The sequence below is a fragment of the Mustela nigripes genome, chromosome 16 (assembly GCF_022355385.1).
Source record: "Mustela nigripes isolate SB6536 chromosome 16, MUSNIG.SB6536, whole genome shotgun sequence".
NCBI lineage: Eukaryota > Metazoa > Chordata > Mammalia > Carnivora > Mustelidae > Mustela > Mustela nigripes.
The window spans coordinates 24,430,640-24,450,651 of NC_081572.1; the positions used below are offsets into that span (position 1 = coordinate 24,430,640).

At 51.7% G+C, this 20,012-nt stretch overlaps 1 protein-coding gene across 2 annotated transcripts; it reads right to left on the reverse strand.

Moving 5' to 3' along the window:
• Positions 1-9,067: 9,067 nt before the first annotated feature.
• Positions 9,068-19,695, reverse strand: PHB1 (prohibitin 1). 2 transcript variants are annotated; one of them, XM_059378954.1, is made up of 7 exons: positions 19,615-19,695; positions 18,248-18,362; positions 16,542-16,703; positions 14,085-14,227; positions 13,825-13,941; positions 11,499-11,594; positions 9,068-10,170 (listed from the first exon to the last, which is right to left on the reverse strand). In XM_059378954.1, exons 2-7 carry the CDS (start codon positions 18,333-18,335, stop codon positions 9,958-9,960), a joined length of 819 nt encoding a protein of 272 aa, XP_059234937.1. In that variant the 5' UTR covers positions 18,336-18,362; positions 19,615-19,695; the 3' UTR covers positions 9,068-9,957. The 2 variants fall into 2 exon arrangements, with proteins under 2 accessions (XP_059234937.1, XP_059234938.1); XM_059378955.1 differs by lacking the exon at positions 18,248-18,362 and having other exon boundaries at positions 19,615-19,692.
• Between the last annotated feature and the right edge of the window lie 317 nt (positions 19,696-20,012).

The following is a 20,012-nucleotide window of genomic DNA, read 5'->3' on the forward strand; positions in this document are numbered from 1 at the left end:
CCACCCATTCAGCCAGCCCTCAACCAGCTGGGAGATGTGTCCTGGGGTGGCCATGCTCAGCTGGCTGGCCCCGTAGCAGTCATGCCAGCTTGGCAGGGACAGGAGGTGAAGTAATGACTTCCTTAAAAAAGCCAGAGTCACGCATTCATAACACGAAGCCTCTGCGCGGCTTGCAGGGGGGAGAGGGCTCAAGCACTGCCTTTCCCTGACCCCAAAGCTTATTTCCTAGGATCCTAGGCACAACTCTCTTGCTCTCTAGAGAAATCCTGTGCGGAGATCACCGATCACTAGGTCATTTAAAAGAAATCAGGCAGCATGCACTGTGGTTTTGTTTGCAACAGCAAAATACTTGCAAACCACCACCAAGTCCTCCGCAAACCAACTGGTGACAACAAAACATGATAGATCCGTACAGAGAAAAATGCCGTAGCAGAAGAAGGGGGCGGCTTAGTAGATGCTGCTGTGGCAAGAATGCATGATTTTTCGTGTCTGGAAAGAAATTAAAGCAACCTGACAGTGGTTATTTTGAGGGACAGGAACTGGGAGAAAAGTGGTAGGAAGGTTTCACTCTGCATTAGTTATCTTTTGGGACTGTTTGCCTTTTTTAGTAAGGTTTATATATTTCAAAAATATTACCTGCGGACAATGGAATTCTGCTCCATTCCGTTTTCTTCCTTACATGTCTCTGGATCCTTTAAAATAAAAAGCATCGGGGTGCCTGGCTGGTTCTGTCACAAGAGCATGCAAAATCTTCATCTCTGGGTTGTGAGTTCGAGCCCCATGTTGGGTAGAGCGATTACTTTAAACAAAACAAAACAGGGGTACCTGGGTGGCTCAGGTCATGATCTCAGGGTTCTGGGATCGAGCCCCGCGTCAGGCTCTCTGCCCAGCAGAGAGCCTGCTTCACCCCAACCCTCTCCGCCTGCCTCTCTGCCTACTTATGATCTCTTTCTCTGTCAAATAAATAAATAAATAAATAAAATCTTTTAAAAAACCCCACAAACTTAAAAAATGGCATTGAACCACTAAGGGTTATTTTTAAGGCAATATAAAGAATCAGGCAGTGTGCATTTATAAGATGAAGCTGGTGTGTCAGAGACTCTCCAGGAAAATTTATGGGAGAGGACGGGAAAACGCTTTGTTTTAAGATCTGTACGCATCAGTAAGGGACAGCATGGCCGGTTCTTCATTCCACTCCGTGGATTCCTTACGGCAAACGTTTGAGCTGTCTGTGGCTTCCTTCCAAACACCTCCACTCCCACTTTCGTTCCCCATTCCATGGCCTCATCATTTTGCTTTTGACCCAAACCAAACAACAAGGAAGAGAAATCTGAAGGGAAGAAGAAAAACAATAGAAGGTACTTTGATACCCATGACACGATCACCTGTCATTTGGACCAACTTGTAAGAGCTTCTGTATAAAGGACCTGTGTCTGATTTGTCTTCTCATCCCAGGACCGTGCACAGTGGGTACCCGACAATCATTAGTGGGTGAATGCATGGAGCAACTTGTGGAAATGGTACTTGTTCTCTACTGTTTGCTCCTCCTTAGGTGTGCTTTGAGAAATTGGAAGGAAACTCCTGGAGTCTCAGAAAGAGATTCTGACATCTCCTTTGAGTTTCATTAGTTCATTAACAACTGCGGGAGCTCCCCAGATGGACCTCCGGCTGCCAAAGCCTGAGTACCCAGCTCCCCAGGAGCCTCCCGGGTCTAAGAAAGAAGTAAAGCTGAGCTGGGTGGCAATCTCCCACCTGGCAAAGAGGGGTAGCACCCGTTTGGCTGGTGGTTGGGGCAGGACACTTGGTATATTTACAGCCATAGATGCCCCAGGGTTTCTATATCCAGAAGTTGTCTACAAAGGGTCACCTCGACCTACTTACTTGTCCTCAGGGCTGGCGCTGACAGCCTGCTAGTCCTTCCCTGAGATCTTTTTCTGAACATCCTATACTCACCGGGGTAGCCTGGCACCTGCGGGAGCAGGCAGGCTGCTGCCATCTAGTGGAGAAGAGAGACCACTGCCTACCCAGGCTGGCCTGAAATCCAAGGGTAATGGAAGGAACCTCTGGCAACCGGGATTACGGCTTTCAAACTTTTGCAGCCATGGAGTCCTTCCTTCAAATGACAGCAATGGCTAGGGTCTTCATGTTGGACTGATCAATTCACTACTCTGGCTGCAGCAGGGGAAGGAGGGACTCAGAGCCCCACTGGACCTGAGGGACACTCCCCCCTGAGCTCAGTTGGCATATGGCTAATGGACTTCTGCTATCATTGTAAGGATGGGAAAACGGAGCCTTGGGGATATGAAGCGACCTGTGCAAACAGTGGCATAGGAAGGCTAGAACACAGAGTCCTTGTACAAAATGCACTTGGGCATTGGCCCAGTCAACTTGTACAAACATGGTACAAACATGGGCTGGACCCAGCTTGTGCTGAGTGCTCAGTCAAAACATCTATTCCAAGACATCTGGGTTCCTGGGGAGGAGAAGCCCTGAACCCTACTCCTCCTGCATCTTTTTGTTTGAATCAAATCAGAGTCGGACCCATCATGGTCCCTATGTTCCCTTCTCGATAGCCAGCATGCAATCAGGGGCACAGAGATGCCCATTGCTATCTCAGGATGCCAAAGAAGTTTCTGGGTCTCTGACACTGGAAGACGCAGCCAGTCCCACAGAACACAAATAGGGAACAAGAATATTTTGAGCATCTACTGTGCGCTGAGGCCTGCATTTTCACATTTGCTCATTGACTCCTCAACAACGCTGTGATGTGGATATTTATTCCCAGGTTTAAAAAAATATATTTTACTTATTTTTTTTTAATTTTTAAATTTTTTTAAAAATTTATTTTTTTAAAAAAATTATTTAACAGACAGAGATCACAAGTAGGTGGAGAAGCAGGCAGAGAGAGAGAGGGAGAAGCAGGCTCCCTGCTCAGCAGAGAGCCCGATGTGGGGCTCGATCTCAGGACCCTGGGACCATGACCTGGGCCGAAGGCAGAGACTTAACCCACTGAGCCACCCAGGCGCCCCTACTTATTTATTTTTTAAGTAATCTCTACACCCAATGTGGGGCTCAAACTCACGACCTTGAGATCCAGAGTTTGATGCTCCAGGCACCTGGGTGACTCAGTTGGTTAAGGATCCAACTCTTAGCTCAGGTCTTGATCTCAGGGTTATGAGTTCAAGCCCCGCATTGGGCTTCATGTGCCAAAAAATAAAAATAAAAAAAAAATAAAGTGTCACGTGCTATCTACCGACTGGGCTAGCCAGGCACTCCCATTTCCTCAGTTTTTTTTTGCTAAGAGAAAAAAAGAATGCTTGAAGTATTTAAGTAATTTACTGAATGTCTCCCAACCTAATAAATGGCAGAATCAGACTCCAATCCCAAATCTTTCTAATTCTAGAACCCGTTTGTTTCCAATAAATGGAGTTGCTTTTTGGAGCAAGAAATTTGGGAAGTCCAGCCCAGCCCAGACTTGCCTTGGGTCAGGGCCTCCCAAAAGGGAAGACATTGTCTCTGTCCCTCACCTACGAGAGTCTAGACAGGGAAGAAAGTATGCTTGGGGAAGTGATGAAGACTTCACACGCGCTCACTCACCTGTGAGTGCAAGGAAAGATTTCTATGACACGGAGCCTCAGATCTAAGACTGGCAAACTAGAGGTGGGATGAAAGCAGCCCTGGTCAGAGGGTCAGGAGGCCTGAACTCCACCCCTGGCTTTGTCACCCGCATCCTGTGGGACGTAGGGCAAGTCCCCTCTCCCTCCTCACCTCGAGGAAGGGTTTGTTCCTGAGGATGTGAAAGTCTCTTGCTCAGTTTTCTCCTGTTGTGATTTCGGCAGGGGCGGAGTCAGACAAGGAAGGAGCCCTGAAGGAAGTGAGTTTTGGACAGGATCTTGAAGAAGGAAGGGTTGGAGGAGGGAAATGCTCACACTGAGAGGTTGACAAAGGCAAGCAGGGACAAGAGGCAGTGGCTAGCGAGAGGCGGCAAGCTCCTGCTGTTGAATGCTTGGGAGAATTTCGGCCTGGCACAATCCACACTGAACAGCATCTGTAGCTCTTTAATCCAGGTTATCCAGGACCGATGTGGTCCTTTTTAAAAAAGATTTTGTTTACTTATTTGAGAGACCATGTGTGGGTGCAAGGGCAGGGGGAGGGGCAGAGGCAGAGGGAGAAGCAGACTCCCCGCTGAGCAGGGACTGCCCCCCACCCTCCCGCCACGAGGAGCTCCATCCCAGGACCCTGGGATCATGACCTGAGCCAAAAGCAGACACTTAACCAATGGAGCCACCCTGGTGTCCCCAGGATAGAGGTGGTATTTTTTTTTTAATTTTTATTTTTTAAAGAGTTTATTTATTTATTTGACAGACAGAGATCACAAGTAGGCAGAGAGGCAGGCAGAGAGAGAGGAGGAAGCAGGCTCCCCACTGAGCAGAGAGCCTGATGTGAGGCTCAATCCCAGGACCCTGGGATCATGACCTGAGCCGAAGGCAGAGGCTTAACCCACTGAGCCACCCAGGTGCCCCGATAGATGTGGTCTTAACCAAGAGACTTCTCCACCCAGGGGCTAAAACTCCCAGAGTCTCCTGTTTCTGGGAGTCTTTGAGCACTGGGCTCCCTTTCTTAGCTGTGGCCTCTCCTTGCTTTGGAAGGACGGTCCAGCAGCAAAACCCACCTGGAGGGCAAAAGGGTGGAAAGGAAGTGCTTTTACCCCAGATCTGGAGATCCTCGAAACTCTAGGGGACCGTCAGGTCCTTCCTAATTCCCATCTATTTGCTACTGCCATTCATTCCCACCTCCTATCTAGTTCAGAAACATGTGCAAACCACGGAGATCAGTGGGCATCATAAATCTGTGTGCCAGGGCCCTGGTGTCACTCTGTTTTCCAGATCGCCAAAGCCTCAGCCTTGTCACGAGAAGGAACTCTGGTGACAATTACACTGTATCAGACTTAAAGCCCTCAGCCTGCTTGGTGCCTGAGACTTCCAAATTCCGGGCTTCTTCCTCTTCTTCTCCAAGACTATCCAATCCCCTGAGTCAGGGCTGTGCAAACTTGTCCTGCAAAGTGGGAGGAAGAGTGAATACTTTTGGCTCTGCAGGCCATGAGGGGGTCTGCTGGAACTCTCCAGCCCTGCTGCTGAAGGGTAATGGGCATAGCTATGTTCCAACAACACTTGACTTGTGGACACTGAAGTTTGAATTTCACCTAATTTTCATGAGTCACCAAATTGTCTTTCTTTTTTGATTTCCCCCAACCATTCAGAAGCATAAATACTACTGTTAGCTTGTAAGCTATACAGTTGTGCTGTTCTCAGCCAGTGGGCCCGTGGGCCGGGGGACCAGACCCCTGAGGTGGTTCAGCCAAAATCAGGTGGCCCGAGCCTTTGTTCGATCCTGGCCTTTGTGGCTAATCTGGATGGCTGGGCTTACACTTCAGGGGTGACAACAGCTTTCAGCTCCCCCAAAGTGGCCTTGTCCTTTTGGCTTTTCTCTCTCTTCCAAGGTAGCTTGATTGGAGGGTGCTAGAAAGATCCCCTCCTCTCCATCCACCCAGGGTTCCACGCAAAAGAGGTTCTCTTTCACCTATAAGTGGTTTCCCTGAGCCAGTACATTTCCATGTTCTCGCTTCCAGCTCTGGGCACCTGGCCTTGCCCAAGCATCCAGGCTTCTACCAGCTTGGGCAGGCCTCATGGCTCTTTCCTTGTTGAATTCTCAATCCCCGTGTTGCCGACATCCAGAGCCCGTGTTCTTCTTATAAAGCGAGACTTTATATGCTCGGAAAGCTGGGGCAAATCGGCCACAGACGAATTCCTTCAGAGGAGGGACTTTAAGTTGGGCCCAAACCAGGGAGAAGGACTGGGACTCATGGAGGGAGAGAGAAAGAAGTTCAAGACAGAAGCAGGAGGCACTGAGCTGCAGGCAGGCGATGGTGGCAAGGGCAGAGTCCCACATGGAGGCCATCTGAAGCAAGAGAGTAAGGGCACTGTGACGTCGGGCTAGGGGGCACATCAGTGGAGGGGTTGGGCTGCTCGACCCTGAGCCTCGGATCCAGAGGAGCTTGAAGTAACTTCATGTGATGTTGCAGGGGGAGAGCTCAGGGGCCTGGCTTTTGATCCTCCATCCCAACCTTGGTCCCGTGCTGTCTATAGTTCTTCATCTGGTCCTTCAACAAACACTCAGGAGCTCCCACGGGGAGCAGGGACCTTTGACTGGGGGGAAAGATTGGGCAGTGGTTGGGGGAAAGAAGAGGAAGGGGGAATGCTTAATCATGAAAAGGTCCTGCCCTTTTTAAATGTAGAGTAGGACAGAGAACACACACCACACACTACAACCTGACGCAGAGAGTGTTAAATGCCTCATGGGTATGTGGATAGGAACCCTGGCAAGTCAAGGTCAAGAATAGGGGGCAGAGGTGACTTCGCAGATGTCCTGTGGAAGAGAAAGTCCTGGATGGTGGGGATATCTGGACCTGTGAAATGTGGGGGGAGGGCTCTCCGTTTGAGGTGACACTGAGCAAAGAGGGTGCAGGAAAAGCATGGGCCAGTGTAGACAAGAACTCAATCTGTGTTTTCACTGGGGGAGGGGTGTTACTGGCGTTTCTTTGGAGGCAATTCTTTATTAGGAGTCTGTCCCATACAAAGTAGGTCTTGTGGCATTCCTGCCACCCTCCTTCCCCAAAACCACTAGGTGCTGGCGTTCTCAACACTCCCCACTCCCCTGGAGCCACTAAGTTGGTTTGTGAAGGCAAGTAGGAAACTATGAACTTGAACTAGAAAGGTAGTCCGTGGTTAGCAGGACCAGGGAGGGCCTTGAATGCCAGGATAAGAACTTGCACTTTATGAAGTGAGCAAGGAGTCACCACTGAAGGTTTTCCAGGAGGGAGGAGAGAAGGTCTCCTTTAGAAGAATGAAGTTTAGGGGTGCCTGGGTGGCTCAGTCATTAAGCATCTGCCTTTGGCTCAGGTCATGATCCCAGAGTCCTGGGATCGAGCCCCGAGTTGGGCTCCCTGCTCAGTGGGAAGCCTACTTTCCCTCTCCCAAACCCCCTGCTTGTGTTTCTGCTCTTGCTGTTTCTCTCTGTCACATAAATAAAGAAAATTTTAAAAAAGAAAAATGCAGTTTGGAACAATGTGCAGGATGAATGGAAGGCCTCAGAAAGGCAAGGAAATCTGATATAACCTCTTAGGACCTTTTCACCCAAGTTATCTTTAATCAGGGTGGGCTGTTTAGCTCACAATTATTGGTGGATGTCAAAGGTCAAGGGAAAAAAAAAGAAAAAAAAGGTTAAGGAGACGTCCTAACAGCACGTCCCCCCTGCCCATCGCTGAAATGGCCTATTAGAATAGCACTTGCTAAATGAGGATTTGACTACTATTCCATTGCCTCTTCCTGTCTTTCAGATCAACCCACCTGGGCATGCCCACAGTGCAACTCCTCCTCCCTTGGTCCACACTGGCAGAGTTTGTGTCAAACTAGCAGAAGGAAGGAAAAAACAACCCTTTGAGAATTCTTCTCTCCCCTGCCTATCCAGGGTCCACTGCCGCCTTAGTAAGCAAGGACCTCTCAGTGCCAGAACAAGGAGGCAATTCAGCCTGACCCAAGGAGAGAGGGAGGACAGCACTCCCTAACTCTGGCCCTTCCCTGGCTGGGACAAGACATGGCTTTTGATCCAAGGCCCAGAGAATCCCAAGCTGATAAAGGCCCATTGTGGCAGCTTCTGGAGAAACCCAGAGGCCATCAGGGGGCTCCCGGACTAAGGAGCCAGTTAACATCACTTGAGCATTTGTGGAAAGAATGACTTGGCGGAAGTCAAGGCAGAATGAGGCCCCTGGGCTGCCAGCGGCCTCCTCCGTCCACAGGCCAAACCAGCAGGAACCTGTCTGCAGCTAGAAGAGCTGGCCTGGAGGCGGAGGGGACACACAAACTGTGGAGGGCTCCCCTGCAGACACCTGGAGGAAGAAACCCAATCTCCCACCAAATGCAAGAAACACAACTGCTCTTTTTATAAAGTGCCTGGAGGTGGTGGGGAGGGTCTGCCGCCCTGCCCCTTGCTGCCCTCTCCCCCATCCCCCAAAAGGGGCGTCCACAGTAATAAACAGCAGGAAAGGAGGAAGCCTTTCTGGAAGTTATTTAGGAATTCGGCTCTCTGCTCGGGGTTGTGACCTGCTTGGAGGGCAGGTACCTCATTTGCAGGCCTCACTAATCTTACAGCAAGAAGCAAGTAGGAAGAGACACCCGGAGACAAAGGGTGCCAGGGCAGGTGAGGGAGTTGGGCCAGACGAGGGTTCATGGGTGTCAAGCAGGACCAGGCTTTGGGGGGAGGGTTAGCTAGGCCCATTGCACTTTCGGAGTGCTCCGGGGGAATGGGAAGGGACTGGACCCCCACTCGAAAGCCCTGGGAGGGGAGCAGGTGCAGGAATGACCACTGACTACTGACCGCTGGCCCCCCCTCAGGGAGAGGGAATGTGAATTCAGGTCAGAGACCCGGCTGCAGAGTCCTCTTAAAAGACCGCTGTCCTCGGCCAGGTGGGGAACCCAGGGATTAAACTGAGCACAGGGTTAAAGTGTCCACTGAGTGCTCACTGCACTGTGGTTTCTGTCTTGCTCCTGGAAGGATTTTTGGTGGGAGACTGGTCCATTTCTCAGTGGTGGGTCTGCTTTCCCTCCCCATCATCCAAAATGCACCAAGTTCGCCCCCTCAAATGCCAAGTCATTTCTAAAACAAGGCAAAACAGAGTAAGCCATATAAACCCACCACAGACATCTGAAGCCATTTACGGAACATTGAACTTGTGGGCACTGAACTGCACGTGTACCCCGTGCCGCTTGCCCCTTCCTGCGAGGGGGAAGGCACAGTGGTCCCAAAAGCCACACACAGTGGAAATTTATTTCAGGCTGGGGAGGATCTAGAACACAGCACAAAGCTAGATTTTCTAAAACCAAACCATTCTCTGCCTTGCTGGAGACTGTCCCAGCTGGCGAGGCAAACATGTGCACGTGGAAACTGCTAGAATGCTCTGTTCTGAGCCCACAGCTCCCACAAACAAAAAAGCAAACCCAGAAGACTGAGCTAGAAGGTTCTGGGTGTCATTTATTGACTGCAGTTTACACACATTTGTTTTCTTCCCATGACATTTCCTTCCGAGCACACAGAGCCTCCTGGAAGCGTGGTCTCTGAAGGAGGGAGCCAGGAACGCAGGACGCACACGTCTTTGGCAGGCGTGTTCAGACTCGGCAGGATGTGATCCTTCAAGCTGGAATTCCGTCGGGTGTTCTGAGACTTCAAGGTTGGGGGTGGAAAGGAAGTCTTCAACAGGACTCACGTCTCTGTCCAGGCCTGCTCGCTCACTCTCCAAGTCCATCCTGGCGGCCGGCCCCTGGTTGGGGAGTGCGTCAGGGCCACCCACCTTCCCAAGGGCAGAGTCTCGGGTCTGTGCCCTGCTGTTCACACCTGCTTCCACTGGCCCCGTGGCTAAAGAGAATCAGCCTTCTGGTAAGACAGATGACTTCCTCTCTGACCCTGCCCGTCAGCTCTTCAGCTGGGTCTGTGGAGAAACCGCTGGGAAACATGGAGACCTGTGCTCTCCATACAGCTGCGTGTGCCAACTTCCTCACATCTCGCCTAAAGGACAGACTGGCAGCTCCCAGTGCTCCCGGCCCACGACACCGCAGCCCAGCCGATCTCCTGCCGACCACCGAGCGCCAGCGGGCCTAGGTCCGAGCGCCAGCGGGCCCCGGGCTGCGTAGGCACTTGGCAACTTGGGGGAGGGAGGTGGATCAAAAAGTGGATAGAAATGGGAAGAATGAAAAAGCTTCATCTGATAATTAGAGATCTGAAGTGATTTCACTTTTATTTCCTTCACTTTAAGCCAATCATGAAATTTCACAGTGATTTCTGGGGCGGGGGCAGAGGGACGGCGGTGCGGAGAGTGCTCAGGGCTGGGCCCCGGGTGGCTGGGCCTCACTGGGGCAGCTGCAGGAGCACAGACTGCCCAGCTGGCAGGTAGGTGATGTTTCGGGAGCGCGAGAGCTGGTATGCGATGTCCTCTGCGGCCTCCAGCTTGCGCAGCTCGATGAGGCCATCGCCTGCAGTGGCGAGCGAGTTGGCAATCAGCTCGGCGGCCTTGGAGTCGCCCTCGGCAGAGATAATGGCCGCCTTCTTCTGCTGCTCAGCCTAAGACAGTGGAGGTAGGGGGAGACCAAGATCACACTTTAGGGTGCTGCCTGCCATCCAGCAGCCTTGGAAGGACCAGGCTACAGGCCCTCATTGGCTCCCGCAGGAATTCTGGAATCTACCTTCATCTCCACCGGACAGGCTCAACAAACACTACCCACCCAACCCTCCTCTCTCCTGCAGCACACTGCCCACTTCTCGTCCTCCTGGTGACACATCTCTGTCGGCTGCGTAACTGTCTTATTTCAAAGTCCTTGTTAACGTGAACAGCAATCCTGCCCAGCCGCCTTACTCTGAGCTAGAAGGATCCAAACCAAGGAAAACAGGAGAGAGAGAAAAGGTAGAAGCCACCCTCAGGCTCGCCTGTCCCTCCTGTCCCAAGTCCAGGAGACATTCCTCTAACACACCTAAGGAAACAGCAGCTGAGCAGGAGCTGCAGGCACATGGGACGCCCCACCCGTGAGCTGCCCCTGGGCTAAGCTGGTTCCTGACTAGGAACCCTGGTGACAGAATGAGATCTCTAGGCTCTCCCTGCCCGCATCAACAGGATGATCTCCTTATGTGTGATGCACAACTCAGTCATGGGAGGAAGGTACCAACAAATGTTAACTGAGCATCTACTAAGTATTCCCAAGTAAGATCTTTGACACGTTCTAGGCTCTGGAGATGGCAGGCAGGGGGATGTGGGGGAAGCAAGGAAGTCCCAGCCGACAAAGAGTTTACCTTCCCTAAAATTAAATGTTGGCCGCCCATATATCGCTCTTTTCTCTGCTTTAGAGGACCAAGGGTTCTTGGATGAGAACTAACCCAAGAAAAACTAGCAGTGGGAAGAGGGAACAACAAAAAATAACACTTTTGCAAAGACCAGAAGACCAGGCTGCTGTGCAAATACAGCGTGTCCCAGCACGCTCCACCACATCTGGATGGATTTAGGGCTTGAAAAAACCTAGTGACGATAGTGCATCTGGCACAACGTTTGATCCTTTTTGCTGTCAGCTTTCACTGCATGACCATGGTTAAAAATGACTTTGCAGGGAAGCTGAAAATATTCCAGGAGAAAACATTTTTATTTGCAGGAGAGTGTTTTTGATCTTAGGGAAGTGGAAGAAAAATGACCCTTCGGTGATTTCGGAACATAACTCCACATATCCCTGACTAGCCCCCAAAGACTCTGGAACCAATTGCAGGAGGACGATTCCTTCAATCCCCTTCCGATGATCCCGGAAGGACAGATGACAGATGATGAATTTCCAGGCCACCCAGCAAACAGGGAGGCTGAGCACAGGAGAGAGGGGAGAGAGGCTCCTGCCATCTGGTTGAACGCTCACCTTTTCCACCACAAATCTGGCCCTTTCTGCTTCCTGCTGAGCCACCTGTTTGGCTTCCACCGCTTCTGTGAACTCCTTCCCGAAGGTCAGATGCGTCTAAGGGGAGAGAGCGCGCGCGCGCGAGATGAGGCGGTGTAATTGTTCCGGCAGCGCCGCCGTGAGGCCCCCTGACCCCCTGGCCTTGGGAAGGAAGAGGCTGGGAATGGCTCTAGCAGCTGGAGGCCTCTGGAGGCCAGAACACCCTTCCACCTCCACATCCGTGTCCAGACTGAACTCACACCCCAGAAGCCTGGGCTGCCTCCACAGTGCCTGCAAGTCACTCTGTCGCCTGTGGCATGGAGCACTCAGGCAGAAAATGGCCCGTGGGCCCCAGAAGGTACCTGCTCAACTGACCACCTCCCCAGGGGAAGAGACTGTGGGTTCTCGGACCCCCACCTCCAACTAGGGCTCATCCAAGGTCCTTTGATGGCCTGTTCTGAGCCCTCAGAGAGGCCAGATGGAAAACTGAGCCCCTGAGAGGGAAGGATGCAGCTGGTTCTCAGGGATTCAAGGGCGTGATGTTCTCTGCTTATGGCTTAACCAGTCCACTCCCTTCTCACGGCAGCCCCACCGCGAAACAGGAAGAGGACACGGGACGGTGGAACGCAAATCCTGGTATTATTCCCCATGTGTGAGCGCTTCTGGTAAAGGGTTTAAGAGAGAAGGCAGGGAAAGCTATTGCTTAGGGTGAGGGTTTACAACTCTGACTACCCACAGACCTTCCCCACTGACACGTTATCACTGAGACTTGGCTGAGGCGATGGTGTGCAGTGACAGCGGAAATGGGACAGAACTCCACTCCTGATGCCTGGTCTAGAGCAACTTACTCCTTTATCCAACTTTACATTAAAAAGGAAGAAATGCAGGGAAGGGTGGCACTGGTTTTGCTATCAAAATCTATTTGCCTCCTCTCCTCCCCGACCCTCCCAAACTCGGCTTTAGAAAAAAAACAACATAAGCCGCCCCAAAACTTCTCAGGAGTCAATCCTAGTCCCACTGTCTTCCACAACTTTTAACATGCCTCGCTCTTAAACTGCAGCTGTTGTAGCTCGCCTGTTCCATTTCTGGACTCGGGTTCAAAGTCTAGGGAGGAAAATATAGTCCTGAGAAATGAAAAATGAGATGCGTAATTATGGAATAAAGTTTCTTTCTCAAAAGGCCAGGTGAGGGCAGCAAATTCCCCATGAAATCTAATTTTCTTCTCACACCTCTTAGATACGGTTTCTTGCGGTCAGCCCACATTTCCCCAGAATGGAGTATGTGGTTAAAGCCTAGCGAAATGCCAAGCTTCTCCTCTGGTTTTTACTTAGGGTTTTCTCACAGCCGAGGTGTTCGGGTTCACAGCCCGAGGAACTGCTCGCCCGGGAGATGAGCGGCTGCAGCCTGGCCTCCTGCCAGTAGAGGGAGCCCGGAGGCCCTTCTGCAGCCTGCGACTACCACAAGGTGGACCTGGGTGGGCGTTGGGTGTCTGGATGCCCTGGAGCTCGGCTGTTTAAACAGCTGCACAGATGTTGGGGGGGAAATGGTACCTTTCCCCGGCGATGCACAGGAGAGCGAACAGGAAACACCCCACCTTGCTATCCGAACAAATCACTCCAAGTGATTTTTCCCAGAAAATCTAGAAACACGACCCCTTCCCCTCCCTCCTTGATCTGAAACGCTATCCTGCCTGTACTGCGTTCTGAGTTACGGCATTCAATGTCCTATAAATACACACACTATACAGTCTCCGGAGGCTACCTCACACCTCAGAAATGTCCCTTGCCCCCCACACCAGGCGTTGGGGAGCAGAACCACTCATTCACACTCTATCACCTTTCACCGGGGGCTCCCAGAACTCACTTCACTGAGTTTCAGACCCTAAGTGTCAGGAAATTCCCGAGGGTCAGGCTGGAGGTCTGCACTGGGGACAAAGACTCTCTGAGCCCTCTCTAGCCTCATTAGGTGGTTTCTTCTTACATCAAACGGGGCTAGCCAGACACTGCTTCCTAGGAAGCTCCGGGGAACACTCACAGCGTTGGGAAGGTGGAAAATCTAGTGCTTAGGGATCCTAGGTTGGGTAGGGCTGGAAGTCAGAAGAAAAATGGGTGTGGCAGAGGAGAGCAAAAGAAGCCTCATTTGCAAACAAAGCCGAGAAGACTGCCTGAGAGTCAAGAAGGTTCTGCATTTTCGAGCCTCACAGGTAGGGAAGTGAAAGGCCGCACCAAGAGCGTCCACCCAGAAATGGAGCCAAGCCCCCGAACAAGAACCGCAGCCCCCTTTCCCACAGGCTCCCCGCGGAGATTACCAAGGACACGTCGTCCAGGATGAGCCCAAAGGTTGCTGCTCGCTCTGTAAGGTCATCGCTCACCTGCCTGGACACCAGCTCTCTCTGAGTGATCAGTTCGCCAGCATCAAAGCGAGCCTGGTTCCAAAGAAGGGCAGAGAAGCTGGTCAAGAGGACGACGAAGCAGAGAGGCCACGAGAACTACTGGCCAGTGCCACTCTCCTCCTGCCCCCTCGCCATCTATTGGGGGCCGGGCTCCAGGCCGCAGCCCCGTCACTCACCACAACGGACTTGAGGATCTCCGTGGTGATGGACGGCAGCACGCGCTCATCGTAGTCCTCCCCAATGCTGGTGAAGATGCGGGGAAGCTGGCTGGCAACGGGCCGGAAGAGGATGCGCAGGGTGATGTTGACGTTCTGTAAATCTGAGGGCGGGGGCAGACACTGGTGTTACAAGTAACAACCACAGTGGCCTTCTAGAGGACCTCTCCTACCCTCAATCTGCTGTGATTTGTAAGTAAAGTTGCTGCTGTTAAGATCCTAGAGGGCAGGAGCCCTGGGCATAGCTTCCTTGGTACAGAACCCAGCCGAGCAGCAGAGCTAGAAATTCCTAAAGGCTTGTGGTGATGATAGCTTTTTGTTAAATACCCAATGCCCTCTGATAGACGCAGTACAGCTTCCGTGTCTGAGAGCTAGCTACCATGTGGTGTTTGAAAGAGCAAATGTTCTAAGGAAACAGGCCAATGGCAAGAATTTTCTGGTGAAGACTTTCCAAGGCCCCTGTCAGGAGGATGCCTTGGAGGTCATCACAGGTCCAGCGGAAACAGTCCACTCTGTGGCTGGACCAGCCATCGGAAGGCCTGGGCTGCCGTCCTACCTTGCTGTTTGCGAATGAGGTGACCTCAATGAGCCTCAACCGATCTCGGCCTATTTCCGTGCCTGTCAGAATGGGGGTGATTCCATCTGCCTTCCTGGAACGTCTCGGGAAGTGAAGGAGGACCGTGTCAAACGCACAACAGCTAGAAGGGGCCGTCAGATTCTTCTGGAGCCTGCCTCTCATGACTTGGCCCAGGCAAAGGAGCGGAGGGCACATGACAGGAGTTACAACCTCCCCGCCACGAGGCAGGCCTGCCTGAGGCTGAAGCGTGGTCAGTGTGTTTGCAGTTGTCCATGACAGAGACCAAGTGCCTACGGGCTAGTCCCGAATCAGGCAGCAGAGAAGCAGGAAATGCACGCCCGCTAGTTCCCAATCTCTGGAACTGCCTACCAACAGTTCTGAAGATAAGTAACGTATCCTTATAAGGGCTGTACAACGGCAGAGAAAGCACCACTAAAGAGGAGGAAAGCTTAGAACTACGCTCCTAAGTTAAAATTTTATTTTTCTCGATTAACCCCACCTTTGAGCTCCTGTGGGAGGCCAGCCAGACCCTTGACCGGCCAGGTTGCTCAACGCCGGCTTACCCCTCCCCGCCTCTGCCTGAGCCGCAGGGCTGTCCCAGCCCAAACCCAGTTCCTCCCAGGTGCCTGCGCAGCTACCCGTGGGGCTGGTCATTCTCTTCTCTGCTCCCCTCCGCCGCACACCCTTGACTCTAGGACTCCCCGCGCTCACTCTAACTACGCATTCATGTCTACGGCCCTGGGGGACTGAGCTCCCTGAGGCCCCCGCTTCAGGTATCTTTGAACCGCCCTCCTACCCTGCAACCCAACACAAAACCTGACGGTCTCAGTAAGCACACATCTGTCGGGGAACAGCCCTGAAGGCATCAAATGTTCCCGAGATAATAAACCAACATCCACACGATCCTCGCCTCTTGCAGCTCAGTCACTGCTGGGCCACCGCCTGCTACGTGCATTTCTCTCTGCACGCTGGTAGGAGATTGGTGATGGCAGTTCGTTCTGGGCTCCCTGGCAATCCAGTGGCACGTCAGCCAAGGGTCTGCTCTCAGGGACTCAGGCCACTGCCTATGAGATAACAGTGCAAGGGGCCCTAGGGTGGTGCAGTCCCGTGAGCGACTTGATTTCGGCTCAGGTCATGATCTCAGGGTCCTGGGATGGAGCGCTGGCTTGGGATCCATGCTGGGCATGGAGCCTGCTTAAGATTCTCTCTCTCCCTCTCTTAAAAAAAAAAAAAAATAGCTGTAAGTGACAGTGTGAGGCCAGCACTGCTGGCAACAGAGGCCTCAGAGAACAAGGCAAAGGGTAAGTGGGCTGTGAAGGCGCACAGAAGGGCTGTAGCCCAGTTACACAGTCACTGCGGGGAATGCGAAACGGGAAGGGACAACCGAGGGAGCAAAGGCACTTTTAGATTTAAAACTGGAGCACTGGGGCACCTGGGTGGCTCAGTGGGATAAAGCCTCTCCTTCAGCTCAGGTCATGGTCTCCGGGTCTTGGGATCAAGTCCCACATCAGACTCTGCTCAGCGGGGAGCCTGCTTCCCCTCTCTCTCTGCCTGCCTCTCTGCCTACTTGTGATCTCTGTCAAATAAATAAATAAAATCTTTAAAAAAAGAAAAAAAAAACTGGAGCACTACACAACTTTTGAAATAGACCTTCGTGTATTTCTCTAAATCTGTACAGCTGTCTGTGTGTCCACCTTGGGTACATATTTCTATGAATCTACGTTAAAATTATCCAGAAAAAATATGCAAGGAATTCTTATTAGGGGAGGGTCAGCTTCCTCGGAATCCTACAGCAACCCTCCCACACACCCTCCTTTATGTGGCCCACAGGCAAGACTCACCTTTGCTACCAGTGATCACTGGCACATTACGTGGTCGAGAGCGGCAATCAAAGATAATAGGCTTCTGTACCCAGGGGATGAGAAAGTGAGTCCCTTCTCCCACCACAATGTCCTGGACTCCACGGAACCGGTCAAAGATGACAGCTCTGTGCCCAGCATCCACTAGGAACGAACGATAATGACAAGTCAGCAAAATCTCTTCAGGGGCACCTGGGTCGCTCCGTCATTAGCATCTGCCTTCCGCTCAGGTCATGATCCCAGGGTCCTGGGATTAAGTCTTGATCGGGCTCCCTGCTCAGGAGATAGTCTGTTTCTCCCTCTACCGTTCCCCCACTGCTTGTGATCTCTCTCTCTCAAATAAATAAAATCTAAAAAAAAAAAAAAAAAGAAAACTAAAAATCCCTTCACCTTTTAACCAAAAGGCTATCTGTGAAAGTACCTTGGTGCTTTCTGTTATTAAGTCTCCCCTCTCCTGCTCTGTCTTCCCACACTGTGGGCCCTAGCAGCTTCTAAATAGCCACAGAACTCAGCAGTCCCCTCCCATTCTAGGGTCTTCCCAAGGACTCTGGTAAGAGGAGCTGTTCTTCAGCATCTTTTCTCTTTGAAACAACTTGATGCTGATTTTCTGATTAACTATCCCATCCCCCAACACATGTTCAGGAAATCGCCTCCCAAAACTTCTTCCTAAAACTCACCCAGGTCTTCACTGTTACTACATTCCATCCTAGTTCCAATTTAAGCCAGTGTTCCCAGAAGCAGCGCCCTAACTGTGGAAATCCTAAAATTTGGAAGATCCTGCTCTTTCCAAGAACTTGGTTTCTCTCAGGTTTTAAGGGTTAACAGAGCTGTTCTTTTGATTCAAAAGGAAATCAGTGCCAGTAATTACGGTCTAGTTGTGCGGAGTGGCTAAAAGATCAGAGCACAGAGCTGTGCCGTTTAAACCAAGTAAGCTTTTCTCGTCAGGGGCTCTCTGTCTCTGCCTTACTGGACTTTAAAGTTGCTCCAAATATGTTCACTCAATGCAATCCTCCTCTTGCCAGTCACACATGAGGTAGGTCCATTTATTGCTGCTTTCCAACCATGAGAGCCAGAGACTACCAGAGTTGGAAGATAAACCAGTTCAGTCCTACCGCTCAATCAGAGAAGCAGTTGAGACCTCCGGAGGGGGAAATAGCTTGCCTAAGGTCACAAAAGAAAGTTGGAAGGAACGTCAGCTTAAGCCACTGCCACGCTGTTGAAAGCTGGGCAATGCACCTTGAAGATATTTTGTCTGGAATGACCCATGTGCAGCAGAGCAAAAGCTCCTGCTTGGATAAAGGCACCAGAGCTAAAGCCCTTGCTGAGTTACTCCACACGGAGGCAGAAGGGGAACAGATGAGCTCTCCTTCGCAGCTAGCCAGTGAGATCCCTGACACAAGGGAAGTTGCGGCTTCCCTTCAAACCAACAAGAGCAACAGGGAATGTTTCATTAACAAGCAGGCTGGGAGGCTCTTTGGGAAGAAAGGCTCTGAGAGAACCTATGGCTACAAGGAATGACAGAGGCTCGACTGACAAGGCAACCATATGGTGTGGGATGGCAGCAGGTGACCCTTTTGGTCACAAGCACATTCACAGACAGCGGCTGCCACCAGGAGTGTCGCATGGGCTGTGCAAACCAATGGGAATCCTCCAGCAAAGGGCAGTGACCCACTACCCCAGTGCCTCACCATTATACAAGGCAGAGTTCACTACTCCTCCTGCAACAGCTAAGGCAAGGCCAAACTTGCCGATGGACTCAAACACCTTGGCAGCCATGTCTCCTTTGGCTGGACCCACTCACACCTATGGGAATAAAAACAAAACAAAACAAAACAAAACAACTCGATCCCAAAATTCAAAGAGAAAGCCTTCTCTGAGACAACATATTCACTTCTCACGCTGGCTATTTCTTTCCCCACTTGTGAGAGCTCTAAATCATGCAATGAAGGACCCCTCATAAGTAACTTTACAGCTTGGAAAAGTGTAGTATCGATTCTTCTGCTTTTCAAAATTTTCCACTTCTTTCTTCTTTTTCTACCACTAAGGAAAAGCGGTCTGGGGCACCTAATTCAGTAATGGGAATGAGGCATGGGCTGGATATCCACAGAGAACTCCGCACCACATTAAACCACCCTTCCATTTGCTGGACAAGCAGGACCCCAAGATGAAGGCTGTGTGGTTGGTTCTGGACAATTCTGGTTTGGGAAAGTAACTCAAAGAATGCGCTACATGGTGATTCCAACAGCAAAAATAACACTAACAGCTAGCTTTTATTCCAGGAGGCAATCCTCTAAGGGTAATTACTTAATCCTCACACCAACCCCTAAGAAGCAGGTTCTTACAGGGGAGGAAACTGAGGCATACAGCAAGGTTACAAGAGAAGCCAAAGACCACACAGCCATTCCATGGTGGAAGCAGGATTAGAACCTGGAGGTCCAAGTCTAGCAGGAACGATTTAACTCCTCACCGGAGCGGTTCTCCACCATCAGCTATTAAGAATAACCAGTTATTATGGAAGCAGGCGGTGGGCGACATCCTGGGACCAAGATATCAGAAGAACCAAAGGGGCAAACAGGCTCTCTCCACAGCTGCACTGCAAAGGAGAACCCTGGAAGAGGTGGGAGGGCGGGGCTGAGGCGGGGGGGGGGGCGCGGGAGCACCACTGACCTAACTAGAACCTACTCCCGCACTGAACTTTTTAATGCCCCGCCCCAGCGTCGTCTCCCCTTGAAATCTTCCCTTCTTCCCTCCCAGACCCGAGGCTTCCGTGATCTCTCCCGGTGCACTTCAGCGTTCCTTACCCGAGGCCGGGGCACACAGTCCGGACCCCTCAGTCTTTCCATTTCCAAGAGCTTCTGGATTATTCCTCACCCCGCCCCCATACACACCTTCCTTACTCGAAGCAACCCCAGGCTCGTCCCGGGCTCACCGCCTCTCCCCCTCCGACGCGAGGCAGACCAACGCACACACCCCACCCGCCCAAATTGCGAATGGGAACACAGAAGGGATCTGCAGAGACGCCGGACGTCGGTCCGAACCTTCCCTCGATTCTCACCTGCTTCCACTCTGACCTCCACATGAATTCCCCAGCCACACATACCACGCATGCGCTGGGCAGCTCCTTCTCTTCCCCGCCCCCTTCCAAGATTCGAGCCTCCGATTGGTGAGAAGGAGCGCTGTGCATTCTGGGAAGGGTGGCTTGTGGCCTTATCCTTGCTCCCGGCTCTTCGCAAATGAACTACAATTCCCAAAAAGCCATTCAGTGCCTGGCCCGCGCTGAAAAGCCTTTCCTCTTTGGTGGGAACTGACGAAGGGTTGTCGCAAAGCCTATTGGGGGTTGTAGTGCCTTGGGGTTAAATACACGTGCGGGTCCTGAATAGGTGTTGGACCCTGCCAGGAGGTGGGCCATAGGGCTTCCGTAAAGAGTGGCTGGTGGTGACAGGGATGGGCCGG